Source organism: Kogia breviceps, chromosome 11 (assembly GCF_026419965.1).
Source record: "Kogia breviceps isolate mKogBre1 chromosome 11, mKogBre1 haplotype 1, whole genome shotgun sequence".
NCBI lineage: Eukaryota > Metazoa > Chordata > Mammalia > Artiodactyla > Physeteridae > Kogia > Kogia breviceps.
In genome coordinates this window covers 45,588,234-45,605,889 of record NC_081320.1, presented here as the reverse complement: position 1 = coordinate 45,605,889, position 17,656 = coordinate 45,588,234, and the positions used below count along the sequence as shown (strand labels likewise).

At 36.0% G+C, this 17,656-nt stretch overlaps 1 protein-coding gene across 6 annotated transcripts in view; it reads left to right on the top strand.

The window, feature by feature from the left end:
• The window catches only part of APLF (aprataxin and PNKP like factor), a 93,687-nt gene extending 81,186 nt beyond the window's left edge, over positions 1–12,501 (top strand). For 2 of the 6 annotated variants that reach the window (XR_010835510.1, XR_010835509.1), the window contains exons 9-11: positions 3,236–3,282; positions 8,223–8,337; positions 11,983–12,501. Coding sequence is in view for 4 of the 6 variants with exons in the window: in XM_059078527.2 (XP_058934510.1) it covers positions 3,236–3,282; positions 11,983–12,185 (250 nt within the window). In the remaining 2 variants the exon portion in view is untranslated. The remainder of the gene's footprint in view (positions 1–3,235; positions 3,283–8,222; positions 8,338–11,982) is intronic. The other 4 variants (XM_067007483.1, XM_059078527.2, XM_067007481.1 and 1 more) reach the window with 2 other exon arrangements.
• Positions 12,502–17,656: the final 5,155 nt, after the last annotated feature.

Below are 17,656 nucleotides of genomic sequence, written 5' to 3'. Positions count from 1 at the left end.
GAATTGAAGGATTGGGCTGCAAATAAAGGTGGAGGGACCTTGAAAGAGAGGATAATTTAACATTCAGAATACTTAACTTCTTTACATTTAAATTGCTATGTAAACAAAACATGCCTAAAATTTGTTTTTGAGTATGTGCTTTTGCACATAAATGTGATGATACATTTTTGTTTCTGCTTTGGCTCATTTTCTTATTGAAGTCTATCTATTCTGTGAGTTATAGCATCAAGAAAGAATAAAGTATTTTTGAAAATACCCCAAAACAGGAAACTTTTGAACCTGTCCCAGAGGATATTTTTTCTTCATTTTCAATGAATTAACTAGCAGAATCTCTGTTGATATTAATTAATTAATACTTTTGAATGGGAAGTTTGATCTCTAAGTTAAATGTGGAAAAGTACCAACTCAGCTAGTTTCTTCTGGTCTACGTTGCAGTCTTAACACCTGCCTTTTAATGAAAATAGCAAGTTCTCCTAGGAAAGGATGGAAACTATTAGCAGAACCTCAGAGAAACAGCTTTTTCCCCTCTTAAGGCAGATGAGAATCTGCACGTGGAGCTGAAATTTTCTGAGCACAAAATTTCATAATACATATTTGTGCTCTTCCTTTTTGCCATATACCAGTGTAAACTTTTTTCCCTATTCGTTTATTCTGAAATGGTTTGCCTTTTCCTAGGTAGTGTGTGAGGTTAGATTATGTAAATGGAGTATGTGAGTGCAACTGTGGGTGTGTTCCAAGATGATGGGGAACCACCTGAACTTTTGGGTTGAACCATTACCTCCATCCCCACCGTGGTTTCTTTCTTTCTTTTTTTTTTTTTTTTTTAATTGGGGTATAGTTGTTTTACAGTGTTGTGTTAGTTTCTACTGTACAGTGAAGTAGAGTTCCCTGTGCTATACAGCATGTTCTCAATGGTTATCTATTTTATACATATTAATATATATGTCAATCCTGATACTATGTCTTCATTTGGTCTTTTAAAAAAGTTACTCTTCCTTTCAATCTTGCTAGCCTGACAGTGGATGTCCACAGTCTTTTAACTGGTATTTGGTATACAAACTGTACTTGTCTCCATTAACTCACTTGGTTTCATTTCTATACTTGTTTTTTTAATTTTTTTTTTTTTTGGTTTTTTTTGGGGGGCGGGGGGGGTTGCGGTACTTGGGCCTCTCACTGTTGTGGCCTCTCCCATTGTGGAGCACAGGCTCCGGACGCGCAGGCTCAGCAGCCATGGCTCACGGACCCAGCCGCTCCGCAGCATGTGGGATCTTCCCCAACCGGGGCTCAAACCCGTGTCCCCTGCATCGACAGGCGGACTGTCAACCACTGCACCACCAGGGAAGCCCTATACTTGTTTTTAAAGTCTGACATTTAGTTACTTGAGAGTTTCTAAAGCAGCTTTTGAAGGAGGCTCCAGTAGCAAACAATTAAGACCATATTGAACTTTTCAATAATCCTGCTCTGTTAAGGGCAAAGCAGGAAAAGGTTAGGACTTCTTGGTACCTGAAGCAAACATGTATTAAAAGGAAGGAGAAAAAGCCTTTAAATCTCAACTGACTGTAGATAGATAATAATAATAATGAGGCATCTGTGTAGAATGTTAACGAAGAATCTTGATGAAGATATATGGAATTTCTGTGTACTAATCTTGCCACTTTTCAGTAGTTTGACATTTTTTCAAAATAAAAAGTTACTAGTATATTTTACCACACACACAAAAAAAGATTTTAAAAAGGTTACCAAAAACAATCTCAAAGGATCAGCAATTGTTTCCAGATTATTGATGAAAAATACCTTTGGTATTAATGTCTCCCATTTTTCTGTTCTACCTCCCCTGATGTCCAACATTAATTGTACTTTAATAAAGACTGAATTAAACAAGTTAATGACCTGTGCCAGCATGTTCAGTAAGGAAAGATCTTCCCACGAAGCATCATGGCAGCTTTGTTCATTTGCAACTCCCTTCATCATGTTTAAGTTATCCAGTTTATTTCTTTCAACTTTGAAGTTTCTTTTCCATCAAAAGGTCAAATTTGGGTTAATTACCCCAAACACACAATCTTTTGGTGAATCTTTTTTCCAGTTTTCAACACTATTGAGTTATGACCCCAGTTAATTGTGTGGTTGCACTCTTATACTGTGTTTAATAATGCTCATATTGTAGGAAAAGTTACCCCAAAAGGAGAGAAATTAGCAATAAGAAATGTCGCTGACACCTGACACAGAGCCTGGTATGTAATAAGTGGCCCATGCCTATTTTTTGGACCACTGATGAATGAATCAATGGCTAACATTAATTACTTAGCGCCTACTACACCCTTAAACCAAGGACTTATTGTGTATTACTCCTGAATCCTCACAACAGCTTCATATGAACTGTATACCTCAGCACATGTCTACTGTCAGCACTCCCCGACTCTCCTTTGTCAGTCCCCTAAGAGAAAGGTACCCACTAAGTGGATCATGATCAACCAGTTGCTGCTTTGGGGTTTTGCTGCCTGGGTAGTTTTGTACTTTGTGGTGAATGTGTTGTATACACAGTGTACCCAAACATTTGTTTAATGAAATGATAGAAGCGATCATCTATATAATCAAAAGTAGATATTCAAACAGTAGTTTCTGTTTGACTTTGGGATATGTTATTATAAATTTCTCGATGCAAACTGACTTTCTTGTTTTCTCATAACGGTCGATTGGTGTTCTTTGGAGAGACATGACTTACATGCTTTTGTCTTTGGATTCTAGAAGAGCCTTAGAAGTATCCTTTTAGATATTACACACACACACACAATTTGATATTTTGTGTTATATACTTTATATGTTAATTTACCTCATATCTTTATCTATGTGATATATGGCATTGACATTTTAGAAATAACAGTATATGGTATTATATTTTATTTGTCTCATACTGCCTTTCTGTGGAATGTCAGTCATGAGGGCAGCACTTTATCTGGTTCATCACTCTGTCTTTGCATCTAGAAGTATGCCTGGCATGGAGTAGGCCCTCAGTAAATGTAATTAAAAAGCAAATGCTTTGTACAGCACGGTGACTATCGTTAACAGCAACAACAATAACAAAGCAAATGCTTTTCAATAAGAGGTTTACTGCTAATTTTATTCATAGGTTAGTGAGTGCTCTAGTTTAATTTAAATAGTCCTATTCCTTTTCAGTGATTGTCAAACTAGACCTTATATTTGCTTTCTTTCTTTTTTTCCCCCCTTTTTTTTAAAGGAAGAATCCCCAGCACAAGATAGAATATAGACATAGTACATTTCCAGGTAAGTAATTTTACTTCAGGAAACTCCAAATGAAACCTTCAAATGGATTCTCCTGTTAAACCTAGATAGTTTCCAGTTATTGTGCATTTTTTTAATCTCTGCTTCTGTGAATTTGTTGAATTGCTGATTTTAATAATTTTCTTAGATTTAATAACTGATGAGTTTTTATATAGCAGATGTTTTCTACAATCATTGTCCAACAATACATATTTGCCTTGGTATCTGTTATGATTCTTTTGTTTGCAGGTACCTTAAAACAAAATCTCAAACTGGCCTAAATGATAAAGAGATCATATTAGCTTCTATAACTGAAAAGTCCAGAAGTAAGGCTAGATTAGACACGATTTGTTGCTTTGGCTCATTAATAATGTCAGTAATGTCACCAACAATCCAATTTCCTTCCATCATCCTGTCTTTAGAGGCGTGATTTTTATCCTAAGTCTGGCTCCTCTCCCCTCCAAGGAACTATATGCATCCTTATTCAACTGGCTAAACTCCATTTAACATGGTAAACTCCCCATGTTTACATGTAAGGAGAGAGAGAGAACTAGGGAGTTTGTGGGTGTTTTTTTTTTTTTTTCGCTATTCCTAGGAAAAGTCATAAAATTAACTTTTTTTAAACCGGCTTAGGTTACATTCTTACTCTTGGATTAATCACTGTGACCACTGATTAGTTTGTTCCACCCTTGGAACCAAGGCAGAGTCCCTTTCTTCAGAACCACAGGGATCCCCAGTAGAAACTAGTTTTGGGGAAGGAGAAGGGGAGATAGACATCAGAGATGCAACTATCGAATGACCGCCAGTCCTGTTTACATCAGTCTGTTTTACCTTCTGTTTCCCCTGCCTCTGAACTCTAATATTTTTTCCCGTTAACAAATTCTGGCTTCTTCGTATCATTTATATAATGCAGAGGCCAATTCAGCATCCAGTATTTCTGCCCACAGAGTGAGAGAATAAAATGTACTATCCAGGCTATGCCCACTTGCCTTTGTATATGTATAAACACAGCCAACTTGTAACCAAGTGATAAAAATGATTAATTTCACCACAAGGGAATTCTATTTGCTATTTCTTATTGAAACACACTTCAGTGCTTTAATACTCCAGATACAGATTTAATCACTTTATCTGAGCTGATATGGTACGGAGTTTATATGTTATACTCTTCTTTATTGGGGCTGTATTTAAAGCTATAGCATTTATGATTGTTAAATTAACTTTCCTTTGAACAATAATGTAATAATATTTGAATAAAACTCTATTTTATTGACAGATTTCAGCACTGCCCCATGAAAGAGCATTTGACACATTTGTATATCTTTACAGAAGTAGGAACCATTTTCCTAAAACCGACAATATGCATCATATGGCATAGTTAAAAGTATCTGAATCTTCTTTGAAGAAGCTCTTTGAATTATCATTGAAGTGTCTTCTGAATGAAGAACATATTTTTAGAACAATTAACTTTTCTTAAGAAAAACTGTTTATTTTGTTGGAAAGACAGTTTTTTTTTAAGTTTGATATTTTAATGTAACAGTTTAGCCTTATATATTTAATGTACTTTCAAGAGTTGTGAAGTGGCAATATAGTCAGAATATCTCTTCCTACTCTAAAAACCTATAAATTAAGGTGTCTGGGGTATTTAAAATATTAAATGTTGAGGTCTCATATTTCTTAATTTAGAGATATATAAAATAAAATACTAACATACTTGTTTTTCTTATTACCCAAGATCTTAATCTGATTTATGTAACAATTCATTTACTCATTCACTCATTTATTCATTTATTATGTGTCTTCCAAGTGAGCAGAATTACAGAGATACATGAGAACCAGCTCTGGCTCTACATGCTTGGGGTGAGATGCTCTAAAATCTTGGAGGAAAGGGATGGAGCACTTTTTGCCAGGGTTTATCAGGGTACACTTGATAAGGGAATTTTAAGTTGGTCTTTAAGATGGTAGGATTTCAGTTATCTTTGTTTCTTAGCTTTGCGTGGGTGGATGTAGGACATCCCAGACAAAGTGAATAATAGATCAGTCAAGGACATTGAGTAGAAAATGGAAAGTTGTGTTTGGAGTTAGAAGGTGGATCAGTTTAACTGACAGGGATAGTCTCTGTAGTTACTGTGAATGATACTAAAGGGATGTTTTGAAGTCAGATTATAGAAGCTCTTGAAAGCTAGACCAAAGAAGTATGTGCAGTGACAAATAATGGTGAGCCAGTATTTTACCCCTGATGATGAGCATTCTGAATCAGAGTTAGTGGAAGCCTTCTGGAGATTAGTTAGGTAGTTGAATAAAGGACCAAAACTAGGCTACCATGAGAGTAGGAAGATAGGATTGGATACAAGTGAGATTTTGAAGGAAGAGTCAATAGGATTTGCCAACTGATTGGTTGTGGTGTGGGGGGTGGGATGAGGTAAAGGAAATAGGAATGACTGAAAATTAAAGTACAGATTATCAGGAGACTGGAGATGATAATAGAGATCAGGAGGAAGAACTAGGTAGTTTGTGGGGTTTTTTTTTTTAACACATGTTAAATTTGAGGTGGGGGTATATCATCAATACATAATAAAACAATAAAAGTTAATATAGACCCATATACTATATGCCAAATACTATAGAATTTTATAATACAGAATAACTACATGAAATTCTTATTATTTAATTTCTGATTTGTAGCACTCCTAAAACACTTCAGTTTATAAAGTTCTTCCACACATGTAACAGTTTATGCAGTGTATTCCAATTTTTGTAGGTTTGACTGCTATCATCTGTTAAGCTTCTTGTATATCCAGTTGGTTTAAAATTTCACTAACTTTCCACACTTCTCATAGTGCTGCAGTTTTAACACAACATATTGAATACAAGAGTAATCAGTGCCAGGAAAATTTTATTTTAAACTTTCTTAGCTACCTTACTTGTTGACAGCATTTGAAAGAAATTATCGTCAGCATTTTATTACCTGATTATTGGAGTCATTCTTTCTAGCTTTGATTATTATGTGATAGTCATGATTCTAGGTGATCAGTACCATTCATGGCTCAAAATTTAGAATGTCCTACTGATAGCTATTTTCATATTTCTCTAGTTCTGCAGTTGTATGCACACATGTGCTTATGTAGACTTTTCTTTTCAGAAGTAGAAATTAAAAGATCTAGAAAGAAAGCTATTAAGGAAGGTTGGTGAAACTTAAATGAGATTCTGTAAACTGCTGCTTACTGTGGGGAAACCTGAGAGATTTTGGAACATATAAAAGGCTAATGCAATGGTGTTTTTAAAAAGAAATAAACTTAATGTATAATAAAGTCGATCAGACCTGCACAAACTGCTTTCCCGAAGTTAAAATATGAATACCCAACTAATAGCTTGGTCTTTAGTAGTAAAATGAGGCATTTAAAAATGTTTATTCTTACAGTATGTAGTAAGCTTTCATCTTTAGAGATACTGGGCTAAAGTATTTTTCACTTAAATAAAAATTAATATCCTAACTAGTCCTAAGATATACTGGAAAAGAAAGGAAAATAAAACCTGAACAATTATTGATGTTAAGCTGTAATGAGACATCTGTCTTATTATTGCCTATTACCAGAAAACTATTTGGAGAAAATCAGCAATTTGGAAAGATTTTTTTCTCCATGTAAAAATCTTCCAGCATGCATGTGACACAGTATATACTCTTAAGTAGCTCTGCAGACTTGGTTTTTGGGATAAGACTTTGAAGGTGAAATTTTAAATTGTACAGGAAGTATTGGATACAAACTTCAGAGTTGTCATTCTGTTATTATAAATTCCTCTGCATAAATAAACAAGTCAGAAATTACCATATCCTAATACCAAATAGTTAATAACATTTTGTTTCAAATATGTTAAAGAGTTTGTTACTTTTTCTAGAGGTTGTTATTTCTCATTATTATGGTAGAACAGTGTTACCCATCAGGTTTTTTTTTTAAGTGACAGCTTATTTCTCTTGTACTGCTTTCAAGTAGTCAAGCTGTCAGCCTGTCTTTGCATTTCATATTCCTGTAGAGAAAATGAAAATTCCTGCTTTGTCCTTAAGATTAGAACTTTGGAGTTGGAAAGGATCTTTGAGGTCATTTAATCAACATCCTTTGATTCACAGATAAAAAGATAAATTCCATTAAATCCCTTGTTCATTGTCATGGGCTTCATGACGCAGATCTTTATACTTCTGCCCTCCTAGTCTATCTCTTTTTCTTAAACCATGCTGTTTTTTAAAAAGACTTCTTGTTGGGTGAGGGGAATGGAACATCACATAAAAACAGCAAAAACTAGCAGCTAGAAACTTAAAAGTGACTTATGTGAAGATAGAGGAAAAATTATTCCTTCCAAGCTCACCTTGATTTGGAAGAAACAAGCTCACTTCTGATTTCTTAGACATGCTCAACAATTATATTTCAAATAAGGTAGCTGCAATGTAAGAAAATGCTAAATGTAGGCTCTTATTTTTTCAAAAACGGTATTACGCTATTTAATTCTGTGGAAATCTATTGGAAGTCACAACTACAAAAAATAAAACTACAAAAATTATTTTTTGCTATTGATTAAAAATATTAAACAGCTACTACTCCCTCTCCTGTTATTTTTGTACTTCAGTAAGCTTTTCACTAACTGTGGTGTTCTGTGTACAGTTTGGGGGTCTTGGCTTGGGATCTTCTATGATGTGACTCCCATGACTGAGTTGTCTGATTTTCTAACCAACAAGCTTCCTTGTCTGAGAGGCTTTCTTTGAAATTTTTGTGTAGCAAACAGGGGGTTTATATGAGCTTTACTGGCTTCATCACTTTAAATCCAGATATTCAGATACCATGCTTCAGCTTGCTCAGAAAATACTTGCATGGGTGTTTTTTCTTGCTTTCTCTGCATTCCCTTTGCATAAAAACTTATTGTTATGGTAAAGACAGATATTTTATTCCTAGGTTAGGTGCTAGTCATATTTATTTCAGAACCATGCCTCCTGAGATTATTCCCATGATTCAGGAAATCATGAAATAATTCAGATCAACAGATGCACTGATTCAGAGCATTTTCCAAGTAAGTAAAGTTTTGTTATCTCTAGGGCCCAGTTACACTGAAAGGCAGAAACTTATTTCTCTAAAAATACCTTCAGCACCTGAAAAAAAAAAAAACCCCTCCCATCTAGATGGCATTTGTATTGTGGAATATTTAAAGTCACTACTACAGAATTTGCTACAAGAGGGCCCATTTAATTGATTCCACAAAGATGTCAGCATTCAAAATCCTGAAATGTCGACCTGGGACCACTAACAAAGGACACAGACCTGAGTTCCGGCACTGATTTGCCCTTATCATGACTTTGGCTCTTCAGGTGCTTTCACTTAAAGCACGAAGTACCCGTTCTGGAATTTGACTACCAGCTACATTGAGTTCTGTTACCTGTGGTTTTTTCAGATTCTGAACCTCCTGTTAAAAGAACATGAATGTGATGTTTACATAAACATCAAGTGTAATGATGATTTGATAGAAAAAAACAAATTTTTGATGAAACAGTGTAAGTCTTCTGATTAATACATCCTTATTGCTTGAACAAATGAGCTTACCCAGTAAGTTGCTAAAGATTTCCAACGTTCATTGAGGCTTAAAGCTCCTTCAATTAGCAGGATTTATATAGAAGTCTTTAATGTAATACATTGTGTTGACAGGCAGGCTCGTGATTAAAAGTGTAGGTTGAAATAAGAAGGGTTTCTATAAACTAAAGGTGTTCAGCAGTTGATTCGCAAATGGTTCATTTGTTCATTCATATATTTAAGAAATATATGTACATAAAGTGCCTTATACACGTTAGGCACTGTTGTAGGAGCTGAGGATACAATAGAGACAAAGCCTTGCTTTTCGAAAGTGGACAGTGCGCATGTTAACAATTATTTGATGTCATGTAGTGATAATTGCTAAGAAGAAAAATAAAGCTTTGTAAGAGGACAGAATGGCAAGGGTGTGCATGGGGGTGGGGGGCAGATCCCATTTCAGATAGGACAGTAAAAGAAGGACCCTGTTAATTTGACATCAGAGCAGAGGGCTGAAGGAGAGAGCAAGCAGGTGATTCTCTGAGGGAAGAGTATGCCAGGCAATGGGAATGGTGCTTCAAAAGCCCTGGAGATAATCCTGCTTGGACTATTCAAGGAGCAACGAAGAGAGGGTAGGATTGGAACAAAGTGTAAGTGAAGAATGGTAGATGAGATCAGAAAAGCTAGACCCAGTTTTGTAAGGTCTTGGAGGCCAAGAGCTACAAATGAGGACTTCAGATCTTATTTAGAGTGAGATAAAATGCTATAGGAAGGTTTTCTGGCTTCTTTGTGGAGAACAGATAAGAGTGGAAGTAGGGAACCCAGTTAGGAGGATATTGGATTAGACCAGGAAGAAAATGGTGGTATAGGGGCCAGGGTATTGGAGTGATGTGAGAAGTGGTGGATGTATTTTGACAGTACAGCCAATAGGATCTTTTGACATATTAAATATTACAGAGGATATTCAAGGGTGACTCCAGGGTTTCTTGCCAAAGCAGCTGGAAGGTTAGAAAGTTGGAGGAGTCGTACATTCAGGATTGATAAGAGAATGACCAGATTTGGGTGAAGTACCTCAAGAGTTTTGTTCTGGAAATGTTGAGTTTCAGATTTCTGTTAGTCACCAAGTAGAGGATAATACATAGGCAGTGAGATAAATGAGTCTGGAATTCAGGCAATGGTCAGAGCTTAAGGTATAATAATTTGGGAATTTAGGATATATAACTAGGTGGAATCATCTAAGGAGTATGTTAGAGAAGAGGTCCCAACCTGAAATTTGGGCACTCCAAAATTTAGTGGTTGGAAAGATGAGGAAGATCCAGCAAAGGAAATGGAGAATGAACAGCCAGTAAAGTAGGAGAACCTGAAGTTGTTTCAGCTTTATATATATTTTTCTTACAAAGCTGCTAAGATAACTTCAGAATTTGAAAGGAAACTCTTTATTGAGATGTCATTAGTTATATATATGAGATACTTCCAAGAGTAAAATGGACAAGAACAGAAATACTGCTGTTCTTCCCTCCTTACTCCCTTCCCCATCTGCAAACTACCCTCTAAATGTTTTTTTAATTGTATTCTATCATAAAAGTTATATGGGGAGTCGAGATTAGTTAGACATAAAACATGCCCTCAGGATGCTTACAGGAGATAAGAAGTGTACAAAAATAAATATAATGCCAGACTTCCCTTAAGGAACTGGTGTGCTTCTTATGCTAACGAGAATTGTGCAAATTATTATGTAGCCTTTTTAGCCTTGGCTACTAAGAAACTCGGGGAGAAATTTGATGCTCAATTTATATGAATTATGTTAAAAATTGAGGTTGACATACTTATATTCTGCTTTCTTTGTTCTTAGTTTCTACTTTTATTTGTATTTTTATTGTCTCATTATTACTGTTATAAGCTATCTCAAATCCTCTTGGAATGAGTAGTGATTATTAAGAAAAATATAATTATCTGGGCTATGGAAGTTAAGAAGACAGATAAATTACTTCCTTTGTCATCATTCTCCCATCAGATTTTTTCCCCATCAAATTTCTTAACTTTCATTTAAGTTACATCTATTACATATGAACATTTTAGGAAGAAGTTAGCTAAAGCATATACAAAAGTACAAACATTTTTAACCTATACATTTGCTCTGCATCACAGGGATTGTCCTCTGCCATTCAGAAGATTTCCAGATAGAATCTTCCTACCTGTTTCTTAAATGCTCCACATCATCCTAGAGTCTCTCACTGCCTTATTTTAAACCAACTCTGTTGCTCACTGTGGAAAGAAAATAAAACAGAGTGGGATGAGGGAAGAAATGAGTTTTGAGACAGAAGAATTCTAGAATTGTAATTCTACTATTATAATGTTATTTAGAAATCTGTAAATTCTAATGGCTGTTACCATAGTAATCCTAGTCTTATTGAAGCATGAGCTAAATTTTCCAAAGTATGTAGGCTTATATTTTCTCATTCGCTCACAACCCTGGTGTGTCAATCAGATTGTGCTAGGTTTGCAGCGATAACAAACAGTCCTCAAATTTTAGTGCCTTACGACGATAAATAGCCGTATTTCTCCTTCATGTTACATGCATGTAGCTGCATGTTGGCTGTGGCTCTGTCTCCCGTGTGTTCTCATCCTAACTCCAGGCTGAAGGATCAGCCTCTCTCTGGGACACGCTGTTCTCCTAGCAGAGGGGAAATGGCAATAGCAGAACCACAGAAAGGCCCTTAAAGCTTCTCCATGGAAGCTGTTACTTCCACTCACTTTTCTTTGGCCAAGTCTGAAGTCAGTGGGGGTGGGTAAATAGAATCACATCACAGGGAGCGACAGTGAATTACTGGGACAAAAAATACATTCTATCACAGTGGAAGGTAGGGTAGCATGAATATGATTATGATATTATTAAGGAACCATTATGATGAATCTCAGAGGACATTTTAGTCTTGGGAACCTCATGGAAGGAAAAGTTAGAATTAAGCAAATGTTAAAAAAAAAAGTTAGAATTATAACAAATGAGAGCTTTAGCCCCCTTTCTAGAAATTTGTAGTAGTTAGCTTTGTATTAAGTAAAATTCTTTTTGGCAGAAAAGGATATTTTACAGTTAGATGTTTCTAATCCCAGGTTGAGTGGCAATCGATGTGTTATGTACTAAACTGTTTTTCAGTGAGAAACATTTCAGATGAAGATGACAGTGTTGGGCAACCCAGTGAGTACAACCTGAATGACAGCTTTCTCGATGAGGAGGAAGAAGAATATGAGCCAACAGATGAGGATTCCGACTGGGAACCAGGAAAGGAAGACCTAGAAAAGGAAGATATGGAAGGGCTTTTGAAAGAAGCGAAAATGTTCATGAAAAGAAAAAAGTAACTCTTCTCTGCAGTAATATATGGCTCATGTTTACCGTTTCTTTGTGGAAAAATAATTCAGGAAGTAAGGAAGCACTCAAGTGATAATTGTTTTCCTTCTTTTTATAGTTATGACTTTACTATTGACTCTTTACAAGTGAAACACTGAAATGTCAGCCTTCAGTGTAGTGGATGGAATATGTTTTGTTGCTTTGCTTTTTCTATCCTATTTAAAGCATCTGGAAATAATAAGCAGACAGAGTTAAAAAGAAATAATTGGTATTTTTCATATACTTTGTGTGTTTATAATAAAAGTAAAAGCCATAGGTTGCACAAAACATTGGTCTCTTTTCTTTTTTCCAAAGAGTCTGTCTTTATATAGAATTCTTATGCCAGTATAACCAGGCAGATTACATAATTGGTGGGAAAGCATGCTTCTTTCATTGCTATTAAAGTAATTCTTCAAGCAGAACCAGGCTTTAAAATATAACAGCCATCATATAATGGCTGTTATTTTTTCTAGAACCCTAGATGTGAGCTTTGCAATTTCATTTACCACTTTTATTCTTCGAAACAGAGAAATCAGTACCAAATGGATACTGCAAATAGATGCAACTAAACTGTAGAAGAGAAATGTCCACCATGTTGGGGATGTTATTTTGTGTCCCAACTCTGTAATTTACTGTATGTCTGAGTTTAAAAGTATTTAGGAAAAGTCAAAGAATGTGACCATTTCTTTTTCAAACTGAAGTCCTGCCTGATTATTTTAGCTCTCAATGTGCTGTCCTTACATTAAGAATAAAGAAATTATTTTTAACCATAATTTTCTCAAATGATATTAGTTCTTTTATCCTCAGATGAAAGTAGCAAATTGTCTGCCAGCATTCAAGATGCTGGCCTTGTATTTCAGGAAGAAACTCCTTCTCCAGTTTTATGTAGTGTATCTCTGTTCATTTTTTTTAAAAATTAATTTTTTGGGGCTGCGTTAGATGTGGCGAGCAGGGGCTACTCTGTTGCAGTGTGCGGGCTTCTTACTGAGGTGGCTTCTCTTGTTGCAGAGCACAGGCTCTAGGTGTGCAGGCTTCAGTAGTTGCGGTGCACAGGCTCTAGAGCGCAGGCTCAGTAGTTGTGGCGCACGGGCCCAGTTGCTCCGTGGCATGTGGGATCTTCCCGGACCAGGGATCAAACCCATGTCCCCCGCACTGGCAGACAGATTCCCAACCACTGTGCCACCAGGGAAGTCCCTGTATCTCTGTTCTTAAACTACTCTAGGCTCTGTAATACTCTTCATTTTAGATGACTTAGAATCTTTGAAATATAGTTTAGAATCTTTAATTTGGGTATGTACACAACGCAGTAGATACAGTATTGAAATCATAAATCATAAACCAAAAGTTTCCTTGTTAAACACTAATATTTTCTATTCTAAAAGAACCTAAAAATGTATATCTAAAAAGAGCAAGACAAAACAATTATACTACAATAAAGATGTTAAAAAAAAAAAATAAAAAATAAAAAGAGCAAGACAGATTTATAATTGTTTTCTTAGTGTCTTTAAATTTGTTTTCAAGAAACTGTATAATATTAAAATTTACTTAAATTACAGCAAGGAAAAGGTAAGTATTTATCTGTTGTCTATTATTCTGATTTTCTCTCTGTTGTTATTTAGGAACTAATGTTCTTTCCTAATGTCCCTTTAGTCTTGGGGGCTTGAAAAACCTGTGAAAAAAATTCTTTGAACTTACTCTCATTTTTCACTAACTTAATCCTTAAAGCGTTTCTTGATCCACTCATAGATTATCCCAAAGGAATTAAAAACGTGTCCACTTAAAAACTTGTACCCAATGTCCATAGACGCATTATTCGTAATAGTCAAAAAGTGGAGACACCTAAATATCCATTAGCTGATGAATGGATAAACAAAATGTGGTCTTTCTCTACAACCAAATATTTTTTGGCCATAAAAAAGAACTGAAGGATTGAAACATGCTACAGCATGGATAAACCTTCACTTACCTTATGGTAAGTGAAAGAAGACAGACACAAAGGGCCACAAATTGTATAAACTCTTTTATATGAAATATCCAAAATAGGTAAATCCATAGAGACAGAAAGTAGATCGGTGGTTGCCAGGGTCTAGAGGAGGGAGGGGGGTAGGGCGTGACTCCTAATGCATAGAAGACTTCCTTTATGAATTGATAAAAATGTCCTAAAATTAGTGGTGATGATGCAAAATTCTGTAAATATACTAAAACCCACTGAATTATACACTTTCTAAGGGGGAATTTTATGGCATTTGAATTATATATCTCAATAAGGGTATTATTTAAAAAAGAATGCAAAAGGTGACACTCGTCTTTTAGAAAGAAAAAAAAGCATTCAATGTCAGAATATATTCTTCCTGGAAGTAGAGTAATGTGATAACTCATGGTAGCTGTTGTTTAAGGATAGTTTGATGTGCTTTTCATAATCATCCAGAAGACACTTTTGAGTATAACAAAGATATAAATATGTAACTCAATTGACAAAAGTGTAAGAAAAATTTGCCACTTGTAATTGGACTATATTTAAGTCTATGATTCTTAAAATAGAGGGAAAATGACATTTGTGGGCTCAAAGGCAATATTAACAAAAACTTGATTCTATAATTAATTGCTGTCCTGAACGTGGATAAGAGCCAACTCTCCCTATCATGGTGTTCATGGAATTTAAACTATATCCCAGCCTCCTCCTTCAAGCTAAAAATGATCACATATACATTTCTCACCTACATGTTTAATTCTAAAGGCAGATATTTTTTGTTGACTTCTTGAAGGGAGGTGTGGGTTTTCTGGGACCTTGGGAAGCTGGAGACATGAAGATTTTTCAGTGACACATAGGTGCTGATTCTGCTTTTCTCCCAGGTTGAGGATGGCTTTGTTGATACTGTTGGTTTCTAGAACTAGAAGATCCTAGTGATTGTAAACATTCATTGTAATGATAGCAAATAGATTGTGAGCATAATTTTTCCAGAATGGTGATATAAAGCTGACAATAAATGATATTTTTAGGACCGTCAAAGAAATTTGAATATGAACTGAATATTAGATGATATTAGGAAATTATTGTTAATTCCTTTGGCTGCAATAATAGCATTTTGATGCTGAAGAAGAATGTTCTTAATTGTAGGAGATAACAAGCTGAGGTATTTATGACTGAAGTGGCATAATATATTTAGCTTATTTTCAAATGGTTCCATTATACACATATACACACATGGATAATATGGCAAAAATGTTAATTAATGTTGAATTTAGGTGGTGAGTATCCACATGTTCATTATACTATTATTTTAACTTTTCTATGTGTCTGAAAAAACTTTCTTTAAAAGTCTTAGAACAAAGAAAATAAAACATGGGGGTGATTTCTTAAATACAAAAGAAAGTGATGCATAGCTCTATACTAGTTAATTTGAAGACAAAAGAATCCTGTTAAAAATATTATTTCAATTTGACCTCATCCATTAAAATTAAAAATGTTTTGTGTGTTTTGTAGTGCGTATATTAATATGGTGGTGCATATAAATACTTTATGTCAAGTATTTATATGAATACTTGCTCAAAATTTATAAAAAATAATATACATGCTCAAAATTTCTTGTTCATGCAGTGTGCAATCAAAAACATTTGGAGACCACTTCATGCTTAAAATTTCTCATATTTCCAAGTGAACTTTTAAACTGCTACCAAGGCAGGTAGAATAACCTGGTTGTGGGTTTGCAGAGCAGAGAGAAAGTAAGAAGAGTAATCAATTAGGAAGAATTTGTTAGGGGGCTTCAATCAAGATTGGGAGGGTTTTATTGGGGTGGGCTCTCACTTAAGCATCAGAAGTTAGAATTAAGTTGAAGAGAGCACTCTAGACTGTGTTTCTCCGTCTTCAACCACTCACTTTGCCCCCATGGAAATTTGGGGGCATGTAACATGATCCAGATATTTCCTATGGAAGGCTGCCAAAGGCTCTGACTGCAGTATTTCCTGGAACTAAGGCTCATTGGAAGACAATATAATGATCTTCTGGGGGAAAGTGGCAAGTAGATTTCTCTTCATTCTCCTAACAATGTCACTCAACCCACACATCTTACCAGCGAGGAGAGTGGTTCAGTGTTGGGAGGAAGCTGGAATCGGGCAAGATTGGATGCTGCCTTGCGGAAGATTCCTGTGACCTGTGTGAGACAAGGTTGGGTGTCACACTGCTTGTTTCCATGTGGCTCTTTAGGTAACAAAATCTCCCAAGTGGCCACCAGCAGATAGACTCTTTGTTCTCTAATGTGAGTCCCAGATTGCAAGAGCCTGGACTACTGAGACTGCGGTTCTGTTCCTGGTCTAGGAAAGAAATTAGAAAATTGGAGCTGGAAGGAAGGGGATTACTTGAAGGTCAGAAGATGTCATTCCCCTTCTAAAATATCCTCAATGGATTTCCATAGCCAACGACAGCCTTTCCCAAGTGGAGTTCTGATTCTATAGGGTGTTTATAGGTGAAGCTCAGAAAGGAATACAGTGATGAACTAAGTTTGTGCAATGCTGGATTAAAAGGGTCTCTCACTCTGAGACATGTCATAGCCTTGCATAAGGAAATTTGTTCTGTGAATCTTCAAAATTGTGTTTATAGTATTTACTGTTTATGAAACCTATGTAACCATGACTTTTTTTCTGGAGCATTTTAGAAATTCTAGAATATTCACTCCTTCATTCAACACTTACTGAGTGACTATAACTGAGGCAGACATTGTTCTTGGCACAATGTTCTTTCCCAAACGTAGCTTATTCTCTAGCAGGATAACGGCAAATAAGCCAGCAAAACAGAGACGATGACAGCAATGTAATAAGTGCTGTAAAAAGAAAAAAAGATAGGGAGTGGTGAGGTGGGGACTTGTGGTGGGTGTGAGGGGTAGTGGCTAATTTGGATCAGTGATAGGAGGTGTCCCGAGGAGTGATATTTGAGTAGAGACACGAGTGAAGCAAGGCAGTGGCCACGTGTAGATCTAGTAGAAGAGCATTCCCAACAGAGGTAACAAGTACAAAAGCCGTGAGGCAGGAAGGAGCTTAGAGAGTTCCAGCAACATCAAGAAAACTTGAGTGCTTAGGGTAGAACGAGCAAGGCTGAGAGGAGGAGTAGGAGGTCAGAAGGGATAAGAGACTTCTCCCTTTCGTTAGAGGGAGGCAGGAACCAGATCACAGAGGACCAGATCATGGGGATGTTCAGAGAAGAGGTGAGCATTTAGCAGATTTGGAAGATGAGAGAGTGTGAATTACAGAGGGTAAATGTGGGGGTTGGGAAGGCGTGAGCAACCGAATCAAGTTTGTATACATATTGAACACATAGGTATAAGATACTAGGTGAGGAATGATCTTAGACTTGACCAAGGCAAACGGGTGCGAAGCATGGTGAGATGCATCTGATGGAAAACAATTGCAGCTAATTGCAGCCTCCGATTACAGGGCATGGCGTACGGGG